General features: G+C 41.7%; 1 protein-coding gene across 1 annotated transcript in view; it reads right to left on the bottom strand.

The window, feature by feature from the left end:
- Positions 1 to 22,008, bottom strand: part of Nlg3 (Neuroligin 3) — a 161,536-nt gene that overhangs the window by 17,737 nt on the left and 121,791 nt on the right. Inside the window, exon 2 of the mRNA XM_043429519.1 lies at positions 1,086 to 1,244. Within this exon, the coding sequence (XP_043285454.1) occupies positions 1,086 to 1,244 (159 nt within the window). The remainder of the gene's footprint in view (positions 1 to 1,085; positions 1,245 to 22,008) is intronic.

Here is a 22,008-nt window from a genome sequence, read left to right as displayed (position 1 = left end):
TCGCTTTCTCCCAAATATTATGTGACAAAATATAATGAAAAGACTCCCTAAAAAACTACATCAAATCGCTTCTATTTTGTTTTGGCTCCAGCACCGTTTCCGCGGACAAGTTTCGACAGATATCCAGCACCGAGTGGAGGAAACTCCTTCCGAACTTTAATTCATAAACCGCTCGTAGTGGGGGAGTGCCCAATAATCGATAAGTGCATATCCACAATAAATTTGTTTTCTTGAAATTCATCGACGTTCGGTTTAAGCGGTAAAGCGTTTGGTGCATTTGCCGCAGCTGCGAGGATCGTTAGGCATCGCGATCCCGGATATGAAAACGGTTCGGAGCAGCGAAACCTAGTAGCTTTATGCTCTTCCGTTTGGAGCACGAAGCCCGGAGAGCGTTGTTATCGTAATGACATGTCAAATGTGTGAGAATCCATCGTTTCCACTGGCACTTCTTGTGCCGGTACTATGCATACACTGCGATTCCTTCGCGTCCATATTTATACGATATAAATGTAGATGGAAGTATTTCATAGATACATGCAGAGTCTGGATCTCGGAGGGGGCTCTTCGGAACTCATCGGTTTGCCGGAGTAGTATGCGATAGCGCACTTATCTGAGAGCGACGAGGGGCGAGAGAGGGAGATAGAGAGTTGAGAGTTTAGTTTAGTGAGACGGAAACCTTAGTGGTAATGAGTTTCCTATTAGATTTCGTTGCCTGGCAACCAAGTTAACTTGCAAGCCCCCGCTTCGACTATCTTGTATCATCACCTTTCCCCTCTAATTCTATCGAGGGTTTCTCTCGCTCTTTCTTTCGCTGGGATTGCATTGTGTTATTGTTAGAGTAGCCTGCGAGAGTGTTCGCTGTGCTTTAGGATGGGGCATATCAGAGAGTTGGGAAAGCCGCAATAAGAAGAAGCACGAGCGATATTTCCAAGTGTCAAAACACTCTTCGCACTGATATTTCATTTCGGAGGAGCGGTTTACTCGTCCTTGTAAAAGGGAGCATGAAAACGTGATGAAAAGAAGATTTGTCGTGTGTGTTTTTTTATACTTTCGATATGTAATAAAGTGAATTTAGTGCGACTCACCGAGGACTCCGAGCCTGTAGTTTATCGTGACAACGACGACACCTCCGTAGCTCGCAAGTACGCTACCGTCGTAAGGATTACCGCTGCCCCATTCGTAGCTCTCCCCGTGTACGAAAACAATGACCGGATATCTTCGGTTTCCACTGTCTCTTGCGCCCGCTGAAATCGATAAAAATTACGTATGATCGATGGAACTTTACGTCCGACAGGGAGAAAGCTCAGAAATTGGCAACACCGCGCCACCGGAAAACTCATCGTTCGTGGCCTTTTTATTTCCTTTTCTTTTCTTTTTTTTTTTATTTTTTTCTTATTTTTATCTGTTTCTGGTCGAGTTGAGAGTTGAGATTTATCTGAAGGAGATATTTTTCAAGTTTTTATAGCTCTGTCAAGTTTTGACGTTGCTCTGAGAGTAAAAGATTATTGAGGAACGAGGGATAAAGGAAATAGTAAGAAACGCTTGTGTTTGCCTGTCCGTCTGATCATGGAAAGCAACGATCCACTGTCAGAAGACAATTTACTGGCTTCTCGGAGAGCACACGCAGCCATGTCAAAAATCGCACGTTCTCATGGACCTCGTCTCAATCTACATTCTCCATATACATGTTTTCATACGTGTATAAATATATATAGCCTGCTTAGATACACATTTAAATTTTATATCCGTTCGAGCGCTCTCGCTACGCTGGATTATGTACTTCGATGGTCGTTCGAGTGATCGATTGCTTTCCAGACGGTCTTTCTTTCTCTTATATTATTCGCTGCTTTCGAGCTGCGCATTTCGCTGCGAAACGATGTATACAAACGTGAATAAAAGAACGCAGCATCAAGAAACAAAATAGTGCAATGAAATTTTAAATTCAACTTTAAAGATCCTCCTTTCAAACCTCCACGCCTTACCAGATTTCACCGCTACTTTGTCACGATTCTGAAAATTAAATAATCTTCTTGATTTTTTCATTGAATTTTCTCATCCCTCGAAATCTTCGGGACCAAACCCCTCGCATCCTTTTTCATGAAGTTATAGGAAAGGACCATCGCGAGGGATCATTATTTTCAATGAATTTCGCAAAAGAGCCAAAATTCTATTAAAAACTCCAGTAAATCATTTACGAGGAACCAACAATCCAGTCTTTCGAATCCATCTCATTAATTGAATAATATATCGACGTAAAAATATCGCACCGAGAACAAAAGCATGTTGATTTTTTTCATTTAAACATTTTATATTTTGCCGAATTAACAGACTCCTGAAATGAAAAGTTCCTGGTTTTATGGTAAAATTTCTAGTCGCCGGTATGCAACCAAAGTGACCTTTTCACCAAATGTTTTTTATTGGGTCCTGACAAAATTTGTGAAACATCTGCTGTTGAATTTTCAAACTACAACCGATTTCCACCTAGCAAAAAATATATATAAAAAAAAAAAGGAAAAAAACAAAATAAAAAAGAGAAAAAAATGAAATTTCACAACAACTACGAGTTGAACCGAACCCCCGGTAAATATCACTTATTGTCAAAACTACCATTATCTATCTTAAATATTTATAACTAATCCTTTATTACTACGTTATAGTCCCCTCCTCCATGTCAGATCCCAATGGTGCCTCGAGTAAAGACTCAAAAGTTTTGTATCGCCTAATTAGCGTGTAATTATTAAGTACATATTTTACTTTCTAAATACCCGGTTGACAATTTCGTACGCGGATAACAAAATTGGATTGGCCATCCCACCACGAAGCTTTCATTAGTCCAAGATGACGTATATGCATCTGTATTTGTATGATAATTATAATGAAGACAGCCTGCAGGGGAATTGAAATCTACAGGGAGTTTTGTAGTTTCTGTAATGTGCTATGAAATTGGCGTGCAATTTCTCTGATGCACACAGACGACCGCAGCTCCGGGATATATTGTATTTATCAAGGGATGCTTGGGCGAGTGTGCGTGTGTGTTTGGCCGACAGTGCATGCGGTGTATCTCAGCACTCTGGAGGTTTAGGAAGAACCACATAATTACGGGCCTGGAGTTACAGGACGGTGGTCTCCACCCTTGCGCCGAGAATCGCAGGAATCAACGAACGAGTATCCGCACCTTTGTTGCACCTAAAGAAATGCTGGATTATGGAGTAATCGTGGGAAGTATGGAAGTAAACACTTTTTCTCGAATCAAGTTTTTCGTCGTTCGCCCTTACAATTTTATAAGAATTCATTTACCTAGAGATTTGTGTCGAAGCGAAAATGGTCCAGAGGGCAAGTTTCGATTCTTCGACGCGTCCAGTGATTTTGATTTGTGGTACTTTGTTTCATGCTGTAGGCTTTGCCGCGGACTGGATCTATGTATGTATAGATTCAGCTGGATTCTCTCGTACCGCCTTGTTTTAATTACGAGGAACGTCGAGCTCTTGCTGTGTAGGTTCGTCGACTTTTTTCCTGCCATTTCTTTCTCTCTCTCTCCCTCTCTCGCTCTTGCTCTCTTTCTCTCAATACCTACTGTTTCAGTTCAACTCGTATTTATACTGATGCTGACATGCACGTTGAGTGTCCAATGCTCGACGTATATATGGATATAAAAAGTAGTGTAAAAGCTTCAGAGCTTTTCTAATTCCAGTATGACCCCTCAACTGACCTCGTATATCCTCTCAGCTTCGTTTCATTTCATCCAGAAAGCAGAAATTTTAGTCCAATGATTCCATCCCTTCGGTCTCTCTCCTTCAGCTTTCCCCTTTCTCTCTTTCTTTCTCTCTCTCTCACACACACTCTTTCTCAGCATCCACGAAGTTTTTTCATTAGTCGGAAGTGACGTTAATTCAGCAAGGGTCTGCACGCAGGGCTTGGAATTGTTGGAACGTTGCTTTTCGATTAAGGGTATGGGATCGAAAGTCAGGCTTGCAATCTCCGTTACAGTCTTGCATATGTTTTCGCTTAATACAATCGTTGAACATTGATCCATCAGCCTTCCAAATTCTTGGAACTTTTCATCCAATTTTTTTTTCTATAAAACTCGATCGATCGACATATTCTTTCGGAACACGTGTGTACAAAGTTTTTTCTTCAAGCGAGAATCATTCCATTTCCATCGGTTTTCTCTATTTCACGAATTTTTGTGATTCATCACATTTTTTTCTCTTTTATATTACTGCACTTTCGTGAGTGAGCGTTGAAAAAAAATCGTCGCAAAAAATTCGTGCAATGAAAAAAACTAATGAATCATTCATTCTCGAATTGGAGCTGATAATAAATAGTCGTTGACCGATCGAAAACTCATCGATTTCGAATGAATTTTTCTGTATAGCATACATGAGTGAATACGGATGTAGAGAGATTTGGATTCTTCCTCGTCCATGCGTACATCTCGATCGTTTATGTCCGGGCATAGGAAAGTGTCGCGTTATAGAAACGAAGAAGCGAGAGAGAGAGAGAGAGAGAGAGAGAGAGAGGCCACATCGTCAATATTTGACGTCCTACCTTCAAACAGCTTTTGCAAACCGTGTGAGGTGGAGCACAAGGGAAACTTTACATATTCATACAGGCTCGCCCGCCGCCACCCACTGGCAGTTTGAATGGCGAGCATGGCAAACGAGCCATAGACTTCGATTCTCCTGGGAAAAGTGTAGGGAAGTTGCGCATCCGCAATTCCGTAATTTCGGTACGACACGCGCTCGTACATAAACGAGCAACCCTTTTTATTTGTCGACGATCAACAAAAAATTCCGCTGTGTACCTTTTTAATCGAATCACACTTATTATTCTGCCATTCTCTCGTGTTTTTCAAATCTTTCAATATTAATATCTGTCCATTTGAAGTGCATCATTTTTTCGACCGTTTATTTGACTAATTTTTCAATCATTCACGCTCATCGCGCTATGAGGGGGGGTCGCGAAAAAAAATCAATTATTGGTGTGTGCATGAGACGAATGTTTTCAGTCGATCGATCACGTCTCACAAACGCAGTCTAAAGTCAGTGGGAAAAATTTTTTTTTTCGTTTTCCACCAAGCCACGAATTGATGTTGATAAACAAAAAGAAATCTTGCCAACTGACTTAGAGGAGCAATGATTTCCTTTTTCCACGAGTCTTATTACATTTCGAGAACAAAATGAATTATCAAAATAATTGAATATGCTCCGGAAGGGACTGAACATTTATGAGGATAAGAGCTGTCTGAGGAGTCGAACGATCGAGAGGAACTCGTGGAGCATTGGGTACGAGGGAATTAAAGACACTGTGAAATAGATGAGATTCGTGACAAAGAGGAAACGCTTATTAGTGTGAGCATTACTAATATCTCATCAACGATATAATTACGTATTCGGGTGGATTGGGCAGACATCAAGGTCCAAGTACGAAAGCGTGTAATGTACTAAACCGAGTTAGTCTCGGAATTAGTTGAGTAAGAGAATGAAATGGTCAACGAGGACTCCGGAGATCCAGAGAGAGAGAGAGAGAGAGAGAAATTTCATTCACTGCTTCAGTCCTAAACGCCGCGGTAGCCATTCGCTCTAATCTCCTTTGCGTTTACGCATAGTACACCGGTCATGGTATAACCATTGAGGCGGTTGTAGATCCCAAAGCCGTATCCGCTTTGAAGCGTCTCGAGAAATAAGCCGGAAGCAAGAATCGAGTGTGTTCATTTATTTTTTAAATTGAAATGTTTCTAAGCCACAGGCATTTCAGTTGCATACCAATTAGGCATAAAACGAAAATGCGAAGCACTCTGAAGGCGTGGGGAGGAGCTTCCATGGGGAGTGTAACTTGGCTGGTTTGGGGATGGAAACGAAGCGGAAACGTCGCGTACATGAGATCCTGGAACGTGCGTGGGGACCGCGCGAACTACCTTTTTTTTATGAGTATCTCCGCTCTTGTGTTTTCTCTGTATTGTTTTTTCACGTAAATGAGATTCATTTTCCACGCTTAACCGACCCCTCGGAAGCTACCTTTAAAATCCTATATTCCGATGCGGGCGACCAACTTGCACGAGACGATGCTTTGTCTGTCTGCTTCTCACTCGTGGTTCCGAGTTGCCTGCTTCTTATTTTCTTCATCCTGCTCGCACCGCTGGCACTTTTACCATAACGTGGCGATAATGTCGAGCGTTCGCGAAGAGTCGTCGCGGAATTAAACGAATCAGAGGCACCAGAGGGTGGGAAAATTGCTAAGGGTACGTCTAAGCCAGGCAGGAAGCAAAGTGATTCCTTCCCCCCCCCCCCCCCCCCTCTCTCTCTCTCCCTCTCTCTCATGGTTTCTCTCGTTCTAGATTGGAGAAGGGATTCTCGCATTAGTTCCAACCAGTAAAGGTACGAGTGGCATAAATTTAATACGGTACAAGCACGGGGAGGTTCCACACGTCGGACCCTGTTACGCTCCCTTGCTATTGGTCCAAGCCAGTGGCTCACACACAGTTCGCATATACACTCAAGTGAGCGACGCACCCGAGACGAGCATTATACCTTATCCTTCGGAGTGTTAAATTAAATAATTTATTAGAGAACCCGTTAAGGCGAGAGAGAGAGAGAGAGAGAGAGAGCGTGGCATGGGAACGCACCAGGGGAGGGAGAGAGACGGCGAGAGTGTTCCATTTCTGGCCATCCTGCTCGATACCGCTCTCGCCAGGGCTCTTGACGTAGGATTAAACTCGCGTGCTCTCTGTCAAATGCAATCCTCGCCGCCAGTCTTGCTCTGTGGAATATCTCCGTCGCGCTTGGACCTCTCTGCCTTCCCACTATAAACTGTCCGTTCCATCCCCGTCAACGGGAAACAATTAACAAGGAGGATTGGCTTAAATATTACCCGAACCTTGATCATACGCGTATGAAAACCTCAATTGAAATACAATTTTCCCACTTGCTGATTTATAATCATTAGACTCAATCGACCGCGACGTGTATTTCTCGCGTAACGATAATCCGGAAGTAAGAGCAGTCGGTTCGAATAATCTTCTTCGAAGCCCAACTGCCAGAATAGGCGAGTAAATATCTTGCTGTCTCCGCTTTCACGTTTTACTTAATATTTTTCTTTTTTTTTTTTTTTTTGAAAAAGGACAATTAGGATTGAAATGATCTCTCTGTTAAGCATTTCTTCCAGGTTCAATACCGTTCCGTCCTTCCGCTCGGTTCGTTCAAGAAAAAAGCAATATCTTATCTTTCTTCTTTGAGATTATTTCAAGATGACACGGCGGTTTTCGTGTCGAGGAAGCAGCGGGAAAGATAAAGAGGGGGTGCGAGTAACACGCGAACTTTAAACGTCTCGTGAAGCTCACTGAAGAAGCTTCTGCGGAGCGTAATCGTAGAATTCGTCACCCCGCCGGCTACCTCGTTTTACTTTATCCAACAGACTACCTTTTTTCCTTCACTTTGAAAGCGGAAAAGGGAGAAAATGAAATAAATTTTACGGTAAAATTGTAATTAGTGAACTATCCACGCGCGCACGAGGACCGCGAAGAGAGAAAGAGAGAAAGAGTTGAAGGTTGAGGGAACTCCGGAAAGCGAAAAGATCCATGAATTATCGAATTGCATGCGGGGTGGAAATTTCTCAAACTATATCGATGGATTTATTGGAATATCCTCCTTTTTCTTTCTTCCCATTCTTCGATCACATGAATTTATGCCCAAGTTATGCTCAAATTACACGGATAGTTTATTTCACTACGAAGGGCCGCGCGTATATGACGGAAATTATTTTCTGATTTCTTTTTCACTTTAATTGCAATCGATCATTCGGAGCTTCCCATCGACAATAAAAACTCTGCGATTTCTTTCCGAATATCGATTCTTCGTTCAAAACTGCGTTCATATAATCCTCTCGTCAATGAGCTCGCGCATCAATGGCTGAGCGAGAGACACTTTTTCTGGGTTTCCAATGACCCCAGCCGGCTCGAAATCCTTAAAGCAGTTTTCTTTGGCCCTCGTGCAGATGCGATACAGCGCAGTGCACTAGGAGAGCGAAATACGGCGAAGTAAAGAAAAAAGTGGGGCCAAAGTTACATGGGATCGGTTCAAACAATAAAGTTGAAAAAATACTCCCGCCCTGGAAATACAATTGGAAAAAAAATCGAATTATTACAACGGTGGATACAGCCAAGTTGCCAAAAATGGCAGCTCCACTGCCTGCCTATATTCACGGATAGATCAACGTCCTGTTCTGTGTGCTGGTAATACTCAATTCTGCAAGAGTGCTCCCGCAGATATTTCTCGGGTAGTTTGAAAGCAAAGCCTATTAAATTCCGCCGGTGCCGTCTTATTGAAGGAGCTTCAAAGGCGCCATAGCTATACTGGCTAACAGCCCGAATATACATGTATGCATTTAATGTTTTGAACATAGCAAATGCCCTGGAGAGAGAGAGAGAGAGAGAGAGAGAGAGAAAGAGGCAGCACGAGATGGGGGAGAGCTTCGACGTATATGAGATTCTTGCATCCCACGAGTGTAGGTTAAGCACAGGCTTAGTGAAATATATGAAGCGTTTTAGTTCGTGTATCGAGAATTTCGTAATGCATCAGTCTCAAACGATTTTCCCTGTGCGGGTGGAGCCAGCTTTGGCTGATCAGTTCTGCAAAGATACGGTGAAGATTGATTATAAATTTTCGCAAAAATTCACAATCGATCGATCGTTTCGGAAGTCATTAAATTTTTTGACGAAGCAACATTGAGAAGGAGAATGAAAATTTGAAATAATAATCCGGTCCCCTTTTTCATTCGATTTTATTGAACTTTCACTCTATTCGGAGTATTCAATTTTCTTTTATTGAATTCGATTTTTTGTTCAGACCGTTGCTTTTCTAATTGGTTTACTTCTGCTGTCGAGCCAGTGAGAAAGAAAAAGTTGTTGAATCGAAGTTATTTTTTTTTGTCCCTCCAGCCCTCTGGGCTACTAATCCAACCTGCTACAGAGAGCCAACTATTTCTAACTCATTCGACGGTAAGCTTGTGCGTTACGAAAACTTGCCACGGTATGGTCCTTGCTGCGGTAGATTTCTTTGACTTTTTTTTCAGGGGCGCACAAAAGGCGTGTGGCAACAGAAGGTCACGGTGTATTGAGCGCAAGAATAGCGTTTAGCTCCTACCATTTCCATCCTTTCTGTACACACCGCTGTCCGTGGAACTTCGAAAGAGTAATAAGCGGGTTAGATCGCCATGCAAGCGTATACATCGAGTCTTTGCTCCGTACATTACAAACCAGACGATAACAGCTCCGTATGAAATTGAGCAACTTTCTCGTGTACGTATAGCAGAGCTCTGTGTCACTATTCGTGGCTACGTGACGCTCGGGCTATTACCTGTTACGATGTTCGTACAAGCTTCATACATTATACATTCGGGATTCTGTAACGAGATGAAAGGAAACTCGGGCTCGTTGAAAAGTTTTAGTTTGACGCCCCCTGTGCGCGCAGTGCAGCTCGAACAACAGGGCTTCAACTTTTCTTGGAATGACAGGAAAATGGGGAAAAAGGAAGAAAAGTGAAAAGAGTTGAGCGGGGGGAAAACGATTTTCTTAATTTTTATGAGTCTTCGTTAAGTTTCCGCTCGAATTGTTTATTGTGTGAACTTTAGCACCGCAAATGAGATTCGGACTCTAATTATCTCGTAACTTGATGTTAAGGCAAACGGAATTATGATCGTTATGGGTTTACTGCTGCGTCGTTGTGCGATGCGGCGAATGACGCAGGGAGCGTAGAGCTCGGGAAATTTCAGTTATTCTTTTGTGGCTCAATTACATTTTGCTTCATTTATTATACTCCGCGTTCATAAGCTTGGAAATAGATGCTTCGATAAACTCATAAATGAGTTCGCAATTAAGGGTTTATATGCACTTGCGATGGACGGAAAAATCGAATATTTTTTTATTATATGTTCTTCAAGTACAATGTCTCAAGAATATTCTCACGAAATTTCAACCGGGTTTTTCAACCGACTCCCCGTGCGCGCCTGGTCCTCTAATACCCGAATCTTTAAACGCGATTATCTCAGAATCGTCATTGTTGAAAAACACCTTTGCGGTATGGACACGGTTACTAAAAAACTATTAAGGAAGTTGAGGCATTAGAATGAAAATGATGTCATCGCTTTTAAACCGATTGCATCTTATAAAGTGGAGTGTAAAAAAATCAGTTAAATTTTCAGACAGTTTAGGAGCGTCGTTGCTGAGAAAAATCAATAAAAATTTGGGCCAAGTAACATGTAACCTTATGGAAGTCAAGACAAATTCAGCGATATCTCCGTTAAAAATGATGCTAAAAATATGAAATTTTTTGGGCAACATGAGCAAGGCTTGCTGAATAATGTCAATTTTTTCAGTTTTATTAGGAGATTTGCTGAGATTGTATTAATAATAATCTGTTTTCCGTGCAGTTTTTTGAGGCTAGGATCGTCACCGTCCATATTTTCGACTGAGCTTTCACCAGTTTTTCGTCTTTTCTTCCTCAACTCTTTTTTAAAGTGTGTGCAACATTGCCAAACTGTAAACTGGCCTAACTTTTGAAAGGTACAGGTCATGACTTTTGGGTAAAAAAATGACTGTACGGCCTCAACTTCCTGAATATGATAATAGCTAGAGCCTGGACGAGGGATTTCGTATTTTGTTGGAAAAAAAATTGTAACAAAAATTTTTGTTAAAACTGTAGCCATTTTTTTTAAATCAAAATTTCTTAGTTGTCATATCCACCGCAACTGATGCTCAAAAAAGGTGCTACTGGAGTACAGCTGGAGTTGCGCCATTTAGAGAAATTTTTTGATGAAAAAAATTGTACAAGTACACGAACATCTAATGAACGTCGTTCACAGTTTTTCAATATGAACATTTATTTTCTTGTCGAAAAAAAATCAAGAAAATCCCGTTTTTTCGTCCGCTGCAAGTGTATATAAGGCCTTAAACAATGCCTCTTTAACATCAACTCGGAAGTTTGTATAAATCAGTAAAAATCGTTTATCGTTACGAATAAAATACAATAATAGAGTGCGGTGTGAATTAATCGATGTTATTTCTCGATGAGGTGATTCGAGCTCTCCAATCGCACAATCGTTCCAGGGACAAATGATTGGTAATTCTTCGGCGGTTACATTTTACGAGACAATTTTATTCGTAGAACTTTTGGCGAAATCGTAAAAGTTTTAATGTCATGTTTTCCGTCCCCCGATAATATCCCATCAAGAGTTTATGGCTTATCCTTTGGAGTATATCCAACGGAGAAATATTTATCGGGCAGATGTTATGATTGCTCGAAAATTGGAGCCGTAAGATTGGATCCTCGTTAAACTATTGGAATTGCATGCCGCAACGATGGGGAGATTCTTTTAAAATGGACTCTTGCGTTGATGTCGAAAATACAACAATTTATGAAAAAGTTTCCCCGTGACTTAATGAGTAGTGAATGTTTATTGGAACGGAGCTACGATCTACGATAGCCAAATGTTTCAAAATCTCTTTCAACGATCCTGCATGAGAAAGATGCACAGTGTAGTAAAAAAAATGGACCTAAGTGCGTCCGTAGCGCGGCTCAAGCCCGGCTAAAAAGGAGGTTGTAAAGATATCAGACCAAAGACTAGGATTTTGTAGCGGAAGTCGTGGCGGAAGAAATAAAAAGGTCGTCCCGTCCGTGTTATCCTTTTGAATCGGTTTTCTTGAGCGAGAGCCGAACACCGCGCTCGCGACGATCCAGCTCCCAATCTCTTGCTCTCCCTGGATCTTTAATGCCCCTTGAACTTTAGGGATATAAGTGAATCGTCCTGATGGTCGAGGCTGCTGGATCGTGGATAGGGATAACTCGAGAAGAGCTTTTCCCATGGCGTGTCGTTCGATAAACGTTTACCGCATTGTATTTCAAAGGATTCGCCATCGCTGCTGCTTGTCTTTCTTCTCCTACTTGGCCCGGTCCTTTTTTTCTTTTATCAAATCTATCCAATACATTTTCCTTGTCCTCGTCCGCGGAGGTGAAATAAACCCTTTCTTTGTGTCCTCGCAACTATTCCCTTCGTCGGCTCTCGTGCACTGAAGCATGTGGAGCTTTTTCTGAGCTTTCATTGTCCGAGGACAACAAGGAAAAGCCACGTAAACATCGCATTAATTGGTCAAACCGTTTATCCTCTCCTTCGTTTTGTCTCCGTTCATCACTTTTTCCATTTTTTTTCTTCCTCACGATTGTAAATCCGCTCACGTATACCCCGGGGCTGTCTACCCACGGAGGAAGTTTTACTAAGCTAGCCCGGGGTTTCCCTCTTCCGGAAGTGTGTCGTGGAGCTCGATATTTTTTTTTTTTTTTATTCCTTCAAGAAAATTCCAGCTGATCAGGTTTTCTCACTTCGCGTTGATATTTAAAACGTTCTGAGTAATGAAATACTTGAATGGCTATTCGTGAATGAGGGAATAGTGCTCGATTCACAAGATTATCAAAAATTATGATGCTATTCCGAGTCATAAATTTCGACATTCAACGATAGGTGAAAAAAGCTTGAAAAATAAATAAAAATCGATTGAAAAATGCAGCACATAAATAAGGGATAGTATATTACGCTACCTTAAGGAAAGCAATCTCTGAATATATGATGAAACTCACTTGAGCACGGGTTACGAGGATAGCGCATATTATCGATTCCTGGTTATTCAATATACCGAGTTGCCCATTGGGTTTTAAGGGATATGTGTATCGGTTAGTGGCGATAAATATGGCGATATGGAAAAGCGAAAGAAGCCTCCGTTGCATATCGACGATGCATGGACTCTCTTTCGTCTTTATACCGATAAAGATGAGTGTGGTAGTGGGGGGGATGCGAGCGAAAAATGGAAGTTCCCCAGCTGCGTCGAACCAGAGCCCAACAAAGACATCAACGCGACAATAGAAGTCAGGAATTTTTATTATCGGATTGTACTGTGAGCTGCTTTGTGGATAACTTTTCAACCTCTTTTTCATTTTAATATGTGCGCACACGCTTTTCTCATTCTCACTCGGTTAAATCCGTGAAATCTTATCAGAGCGCCTTTATCGGGCTCTCGGGTACGATAATAATAATTCAATTTTTTAACAGCGGCGTGTCACATTCTTTCTTACAATTCGCATAACTTTCAAGAGACTTTTTTCCCTTTTCCCTTTTCAGCGAGATTAAACGACGAACAGAGATGGAATAAGACGAAGAACTTTTCTCGTACTCAACGAAAAGTGTCTACAACAACTAATCGTAAATTTATATACTTCCGTACTGCTGGTTCTGCTGCCGCTGCAATACCGTGAGTGAAAATTATTCACTGAATGAAATATCGTATGTATCTTCACCCAGTAGTTTCTTCGACTACACCACTCAAGCCAGAATTTCTTGGTGGTACGAAAATTGTAAGGGGTTCAGTGAATATGTGGAGTATATACATTTCACTGCATTTATTATTCCCATCAGATAATTTATATATTTACATAGTTCTATATGTACGTGCAGGTATATATGTAACTGGAAGGTGTTGCGAGCAGACGTTCGTGGATCAGGGAGCGAAGAAGTGCACATTGGGTAAGACCATACGCTGATATGATTCATTGGATCTCTCATATCTCTGTCTCTGGTATTTTCTCTTGCGTCGGGAGTGCACCGTCGTTCTCAATCCCATTGCATCCACGTAGAATAGTGCAACCATGAGGGGTGGCAAGATAATGTACGACCTAATATAATATTCTTAGACGGAATGCGGTTTCTCCGTTTCATTTTGCAGACTGGTGCGTTGCTCCATCTTGCTCTCTCTCTCTCTCTCTCTCTTTCTCACCGACTCGTTCAACCTCATTTGGTTTTCTGGGGTGGTAAACGTGTCGGTAGAACCCTTCAACCTCATACAGGAAGTTTAATAGCACAGGAAACGTTTCCAAGTCGAAGCTGCGTGGATGAATAATAATTTTCCTTACTGCAAGTGAAAATTCTAACCACATACGAGTCGCAACAGCAGCGGAAGGAAAGAGACAGGTTTGGGAGAGGAAGAAGAGCAGGCGAGAGAACGCGGGGAGACAAAAGAGCTTGATGTCTTAAGGTGCTGTTCGAGTAAGTTTCAAGCAGCAGTATACGTTTGGTTATATACTTGATTGACGTTTTTCAGCTCATTCAAGTGTTGAGAAACTGCGCGGAATTGGCGAACGAAGAGGGACAGGGGAGCTTCTCTGTTTTCATTTCTCACTCCTGGCTCTCCATTTTCTCACAATTCACCACGCGGGGAGTTTGCATAACTTCGTTAAAGAGGATCATGAACCCGGTTACCTCTCGATTTCTCTTCAAATCAAGTTTCCCCACAGAGATGTCAATATAATCAAACAAAAAAATTTATTCACAGCAGTGGCTACATAAATTTATGTTTTTTTCACTTTAACGAGGATTTATGGCTTTATATATCGGAGACATTCATATTCCCTCACGTAATGGTTTTATCGCCGTTTCATATCCTTCCAAGGATGGTGTGATGGAGCGCCCGGAGAGGGCTAAGAGATCAAGTAATATCGATAAAAACGGTTGCTAACGTTTTTTCCCCCATTATTCCCCAGCAGTGATATTTTTATTCAAGTAGAATAAACGGAAGGATGATTCGTCTCAAATAACAATAATATCGCGGCGTTGCTCAAATGGCCCACGATCGTATTCTACATTTTCATTCCATCTTCTCTGACTCGCCCCCGTTTTCTCGTCCGACGATTGTTCTCCGGCGGCGCAGTATGTCCAATCGAACGTTTGCTTCTCTCGATAATCGACAATCGATAGACGGGATTGCTGATGCCAGATGAAACGCTGAATGAAAAAGGACAGAAAGAGACGCGAGGGCAGAAAGGAATGAGAAAATCGATGGAATTGATAGTCAACTGTCGTTTTAGTCCACGCCTCCCAATACCGAATAATAATATTCTTATAACGCGATCGTGTTTGCCCTCGCTTTCTCTGGCATTGTCCTTTTTTTGCCGTTTTGAGCCAGCCAGCACGATTTCTATTTTATACACTCCTGCAAGTAAAATTTATTGAGCCGCAAGAAAAATTCAGCTTTTTTTTAACGATTAAAAATTCTGTGGATAAACTGCCTGGGGATTATAATTAGTACGAATTAAGGTAGATCCTGCCGGAAGGATTGTATTTTATGAGCGTCTAAATTCGATCGATTTTTACTCCCTCATTAAATATATAATCACTTTAAATTAATGTCAGAGTTATTAATTCGTAATTGTAAATACATTTTTTCAACTTATCTTTTAGTGAATTAAATTACAAGCCATTAATTAATCGGGGATCCATATCACTGACTAAACCCCAAATTTCATTCGTCCCTGGCGAAAATACTGTGGTCTTTTATGTAAAAAATCGTATTAGAGAGCGCGAAGGGAAAACACAAAGGAAAATGGATCAAGAAAAAAGTGTTAATAAAAAGACAGAAGGCTATGACAGGAATGGGCCAAGCCAAGAAGAAACAAAATGTCGAAATAAACAAATGTGAGGTTACGAGTGCTCATTTTACCAATTTTGTTCAATCTTTAACATAATATATCTTTATTACTGGTAAGATAATCGTCTCGATTTTTTTCCCAAACCTTCATTATATACTCAATTGTTGTTGTGTACTTTTTCAAGAATTCATTCGTTATATAACGATTTTTTACGCATGGTCTCTATAACCCTGTGTATTTTTCTTCATATTTAAATGCGTTTATCTCAAGAATCACAAAGACGAGCCTTTTAAAATTTGGAATGCGTGTCAGTCGACTACCGATTTAAACTCTGTCTAAATTTCAAGACTTAAGAAAATCGTTTCGTGCATGAACTACCTTCGAAGATCAGAGGTTCGGGATTCCATTGAAAATCTCGTCAACGAATCAATAGTTCCTTGGAAACTCTGCAGTCTCATGGAGTCGCGAGTCGGAGACTCGTGGAACTGAAATTTGTAATTGGGGTGCCCTCAAGTTTTGGAGATTTGATCAAGAAGTTATGAAATCTTATCATAGTAATTTAGCGATTGGCGATCACGCGGGTCTCTTTCAACCCGTCCACAGAATGATCAACGCGCGCGGTTCAAGAAAGATCGAGCAATAGTACAATTCGACAGCTGTTGGAGGAATGATTTGCTACGATTTCCCGAAGCCCACAGATTCCACGGACTCCGGGTTCAAAACTTGGGAAACAATCGGCGACCCTTCAGATTTAGCTTGTTAACTGCAAGTTAGGGATTCGGAGGTGTCTCTGATGTGCGTTTAGGCATACGCGGCACTCTCCGTCTTCCAAGTGCGAAGCCAGTCGAGTGGACGGACCGCTATTTGTCCCTCGATCCTTGGAATTACTTCGATTCGAGCAAGGGAGAGAACCAGTGGTTTTGGGCCAAGGCGGCTTTCGGACGGGTCTTAGATAATCACCGAGCAATCTTCTTGCCGCAAAATTGCGACGGTGGGTCGTCATTTTGAATCCACGTGACAAATAGACCAGTCTCTGACTGGGTTATCGCTCTGTGTCCTTGGGGATTTAACCACCGGGCGTTAAATTCTTGTGGGGTCAGCGTTTTGCAAACGTCGTGGAGTCTTGAATTGCCTCGGGGCTTTTTCAATCCTTGAATCTTATCTTCGAAGGATAGTTTGACAGGAAACTGTTGGAGAATTCGCTCTGGAATATTATGGCAAGCATCGGCATCATTGTTTTTTTATTCAGTCATAGATTTTGGTTAATTTTCCTCCTCGAGTACGGAGCAAATAAGTGTGTATGAAATAAAGTGGCTTTTGTGAAACGGCATCGCTTTCAGAGATTCGTGAAAACTCGTCAAAATTTCGTTTCGTACAGGAGAGGAAATGATGATTCTGAAGAATTTTGAGAAGCACGTAACGACCTGGCCGGATGTTGTAACTACGATCGAGAACACAAGCAGCATTATTCCTGGTAAGTTCAAAGGTCATTTGCGTGTCGAAATGAGAATCGGGGTCATCAGGCGGGGCACGGTGACGCGTTGCGTTCCTCGGGGCGTTGATTGACGTTTGATTTTCTACTGTTTGTTAAAGGCGGGTGAGAAAATATTGATGTGTTTAATAAAAACTTATTTTTTTAGTCATTCCTCTCATGTTTTAATTACGCCAAGCGTTCGAACACCGATAATGACATGAACGCGGGTGAGAAATTCAGTCAATAACAGCTGTATAAACGGTACAGGTTACGAGGTCGCGGCCTTGCCAAAACTACGGAGTAATTTTTCTTTTGACCAACTCTGTACCAGATGAACTTCCTTAATGAATTCAATTTCGCCAAAAATGACTTCCCATTTGAAAAGGTCGGTATTTTTTTGCTCCAACCTATTGTACGTGCCTAATGTAAGGGCCCTGATACAGATGTATCACTAAATATATAAAGTGCGAAAAAATGGTGGGTGGAGTGCGAATTATTTGGCTCGTTAAATCGCGTCTTTTGCGCCCTTATGGTTTCTACCCCTCGATTGTATAATTAAAGTGTGTATGCATGCGCTATCTTGGACTGTATTTCGGTAATATCTATAGCGAAGCTGAAGCACCTCCAGAGCGTGGTGTAATTGCCGCTTAAAATTCTGAGGCTGCAGCAGGGCGAAAGGGGAAAGGGGCTTGGAAACTGTTGTTACTACCCTATATGCTGTCTGACGCGTCTCTCGGGTTTAAGCGTTGCAAAGTCAACTAACCCAGACACCAGCCAAGTTATATATGCACCCATACACACGTGATATAACCGGTATTGCGATACAGAAAAAAATTAATATGCATTATTCATGACGTACTTGTATCAGAATGCGGTTCTAGCGAGAGCCGGATCCCTCTTTTCGCCCAGCCAACGATCCAACCTTTGTTGTTATTATATTTACTTTTTTTCCTGTCCTTTTTATTATAAACTCGCGTGGCTTCTCTGCCACCTTCGGTGCTGCCATTATCCAAAAGGGAATGAGAGTGGTCACACACTAAAACGTAACGGAGAGGGCCATTTCCTTGATGATGAGAGTCGTGAAAACGTATGCCTCGATATACACGTGTATATTCGTTTGATTCTACGTGGATGCGATGCTCCTTTTTCCATTTCTACCTCAATGAAATTTATCCAAATAAAACTGAAGCTCTGGATAATAGCCCGGAGATCCGGGAAGGAATCACGAACGCGAGGATAATCCGACAATTTATTTTTCAGGCGATCAAATTATTTGGACTAACCTCATTGGAGTTTTCGATGGTTCTAATGAATGATCGTGGATTGATTTATTTTTAATGGATTTCATCGCATTTCGAGTCTCGTGACGCAAAAGTGAGTGCAATTTTGCTTGTTTTTTTTTTTTTTTTTTTTTTTTTTAAGGACTTTTTAATTCCTTAATATTGGCAGAGAGAGTTCAAATGGAAGGTTCAAGTTTCTTTACTTTCAATTTTTTTCTATACCCTTGTTGACTCCTCGATGTTTATGTTTTCCACATTGATTTCTTTTCCCGACTTCCTGCAGGCTTTTTACCTGTTTTCTGACAGAGGTCACTCCCGAGAGCTCAGAGAACAAGATAAATCGTGGAGATCTCGTCGGTTCTTCAAATGGCACGATTAAAAAGTGGCGGATGCGACGGAGATAATGATTGGTAGATTGATCGACCGTGCGCTCGAGCGTTAACAAGCTCTCGACCAAATGAGCAACTGCAAAAGACATTACATTAAAACAAAAGTAAGTTTATTACAAAGATCGAAAGAGAATTGCAGTTGCAGTCCCGAGTCACTTGTTCAGAAACTTATGACCATGATGCGGCAAACCCAAAAAAAATATAGAGTAAAAATCAACCATAAATCATAAATTTAGACCTTAATTCGACAAACTCTGCATCGTACGAAGAAGTTTTTTGTATTCTGGAAACTCACCTCTGGTCGAAGCCAATAAGTGCTATAACTTTTCATCTACGTAAGATAAATGGACCACCCTGCTACTGCAGAGAAAGAGGCAAAGATACAGCAGTTCCATATTACCCTAAGCAGAGAGGAGACTGTCGATTTTCCAACCACGTTTATTTTCGTTTTCTTTCATGGTAGTTTCAGCTGAGTCATGCTCTAAGGTCGGCATTACTTTCCCCGTCACTCCGTTCGATCTCGAAGATCGATCTGACGCGTGTGTTTTTTCGTGAGCGACGTGAGGGCTCGGTGATAGAAGAAAGAAGAAGGAGAAGAAAGGAGACATCATGCATGACAATGGCTGGAAGATGCGTGTGCTTTTTTCAGATCCAGTTTTCCCGTTGGTGGTTTAGTGCTCGATAGCAAATGGATGAATTTTTATCTGGTCTTCATCCACCTTGTCACATGCCACATTGCCTTGGCGACGAAAGGGAAAAAGCGAATATAACGACAAAGAATGGAGGACGAAAAAAACTAGGCGGGAAAAAAGTTTCATCGATATTCCGCCCTCTTCATCCCTTCGATAATGAAATTGGAAGTTGGGTTTTATTTCGAATTATGTTTAACTCGCTCTCTTCAGTGACAAATGCGATTTGGAAGAATTATCGATAATTCTTCAAGTCACTTTTGGGTCACACGTTCTCAGCGCATGAACGCAGGAAAATGTGTGTTTCGCTTCGAAAGACTCGAGACTCGCAAGAAAAGGGAGCTTTTCCGGGACAGTAGTAAAGGCAGCGTAATAAACGTCCGACAAATTATGCACGTACGTGCTTTACCGGAGTCAGAAGCTTTCTCTGCCTCCTAAATGTAATACTCCCCTGTACCCTAGTCAACCCTCGAGGCTCAAGATGAAATTTAATCCTCGCTAACACCTCTAATTTCTGGACAGTAATAGCTCTTAGGACTCTTTATCTTCCGACGTTAACTTACTTCTGATGTTGTACACTATTGCCTCGGTGTGGTGACGCGATAGAAAACTTTGTGGCGGCCAGATTATTAAGGGGATAAAGAAAAGTGATTAATGGAATAACCAACATTCGTGATTGAATTCGAACTTTTGTGCTGGCTTTCTATTCTTATCGTTGTATGGTGGAAAAAAATCAATAAAAATCGCATAACCTTGTCGGCTGACTTGGAAAAAAATGGTCTTCTCCGGTGACTCGCGATGAATATTTCATTCCTCGTATTTAAAAAAAAATTCTTTTTCCCACATACGTATAGTTTTGCAGGCGTGAACAAAAACTTGGCGACGTTCGCAGCTGAAAGCACGCGATGACGAAAAGGAAAAGGAAAGTCGAGCAATTTGAGATCTCGGCAAACTTGCATTTTTGTCGCTATTCACAAATCCACTGGAAAGAACCTCCTTCCAAGACTGCTTCAACCCCATCTCGGAGACCCGAGGGTATAATAAGCAAACTCGTTATAACACTGACCCGAATTTTCACCCGAGACTCTTTCTCTCGCTCTTTTACAGATTTTCCCTTTCTTTCTTCAACTCCTCGAGAGCACACTCGGTGAAAATGCTCCGCAAAGAGAATAATTCATGTTGGAACGTCTCAGCCTTTTTTCTCTTATTTCTCTGATGCACAAGAGGATAACTGACTACTTTCATTCGTTCTTTGTTTGTACTTGAATGGAAATAATGCGCGTAAGAGTTCGTGTGAGCTCGAGAACGAGCTCCTGTTTTTGCGCCATCAAAGTGTCGTGATCCGATGAGAAAAGGAAAAAAGGAGAGAGCGAAATGAAAAAAAGTGAGGCTCAGAAATAATGGAGGATGTAGCGGTGCAAACACCGTTAAGGGATGAACGGCTTGTAAAAGGGGGATGAAATGATGTCTCCGTTTCTTCGCTGTCACTCTCAGTGCGGCTCCTCGCCCGCCAATCGACAAACTTCATCGCTCTCTTCGAAGCCGACCCTCCAAAGTTTTCTTAATTCATTCAATCCGGGATAGAAAGGAGGGGGAGCGACGTGACGACATCGTTGATAAGGAAAAGTTGCTGATGCGCCCCCGCCCGCCCTTTTTCACCAGCAGGTCTGCTTCAGACGCAAAATGAATTAAACAGCTTGATAGATGATGCTTTATACAGAGCCCCGATGAGGAAAGCTCAACCTCTTTCGGAAGATACTCAAGTTATAGATAAACCAAAAGGGTAATTTTAAAGTGCGAAATATGCTCGGAAAAATACGAAGAATTTTTCTATTCTCAGTCACATTTCCAGACTTATCAGGCTTCTGATATTTACGTCGAAGCTGCTAATACGATTAAGCGGTTCTGTATCCGACACTTGTACCATTGGACCACGAGATTTCAAACCGAAAACGTTGGAGCCGAGTATCGACGGATATCGGCAGCCGGTTTATCACTATTAGACACTGATTGGTTACACCTTCCGGTCGGGCCACGTTTTAAGTGGGTTGGCTCGATATCCATCGAGTAGATTAATTTTCGTGCTCATCACTTCCCTTAGCTTGTTATCTCAGCGATCCTGAGATCCGCTTCTTGGCTCACGTCCTCTCTATACCAGCGTTTGCTAAGCAAATTCTAAGGATCGATGTTAACTCGTCAAGTTGATGATGGCTCGTGCCTCTCGTGATCGGATTGAAATTCATATTTTTACTTCAGCCAAACGATTCAACGGGGTGAGTGATTAAGCGATCGATTTTTAGTCGACTTTTTTCGGGATAAAGAGTTTGTTTTGCTTGGCACAATATCAGTCGGGGACCTCCGATAATCCATGAAAGTTTGCAGAAATATTTTTGTTCCTCGGGTTTTGAACCCTACAAATTTCCGCAGCCCACAGTCGCATTGAAGCATTTTTCAGGCTATTTTGGCCACGTACGTGTTATGTCACGTAACCAATGTCCTGCGAAGTTTTTCCGGATGAAAAATATTACAGGAAGCACTCCTTTTCCGAGAATCGGCGGAGCAGGAAGGACACGGTGTACATCATTTTTCCTTTCTCCTCCTCTTTTCGTCGGTGTACACGCACACGTTCGTGGGTGCCATATAAAAAGACTGATATTGACATTTTTTCATTTTTTTTTGCGATACTAATTTTCTTCCACTTTAAGGGTGTCA

The sequence above is a fragment of the Venturia canescens genome, chromosome 9 (genome assembly GCF_019457755.1).
Source record: "Venturia canescens isolate UGA chromosome 9, ASM1945775v1, whole genome shotgun sequence".
Taxonomy (NCBI): Eukaryota; Metazoa; Arthropoda; class Insecta; order Hymenoptera; family Ichneumonidae; genus Venturia; species Venturia canescens.
This window is presented reverse-complemented; position numbering and strand designations above follow the sequence as displayed.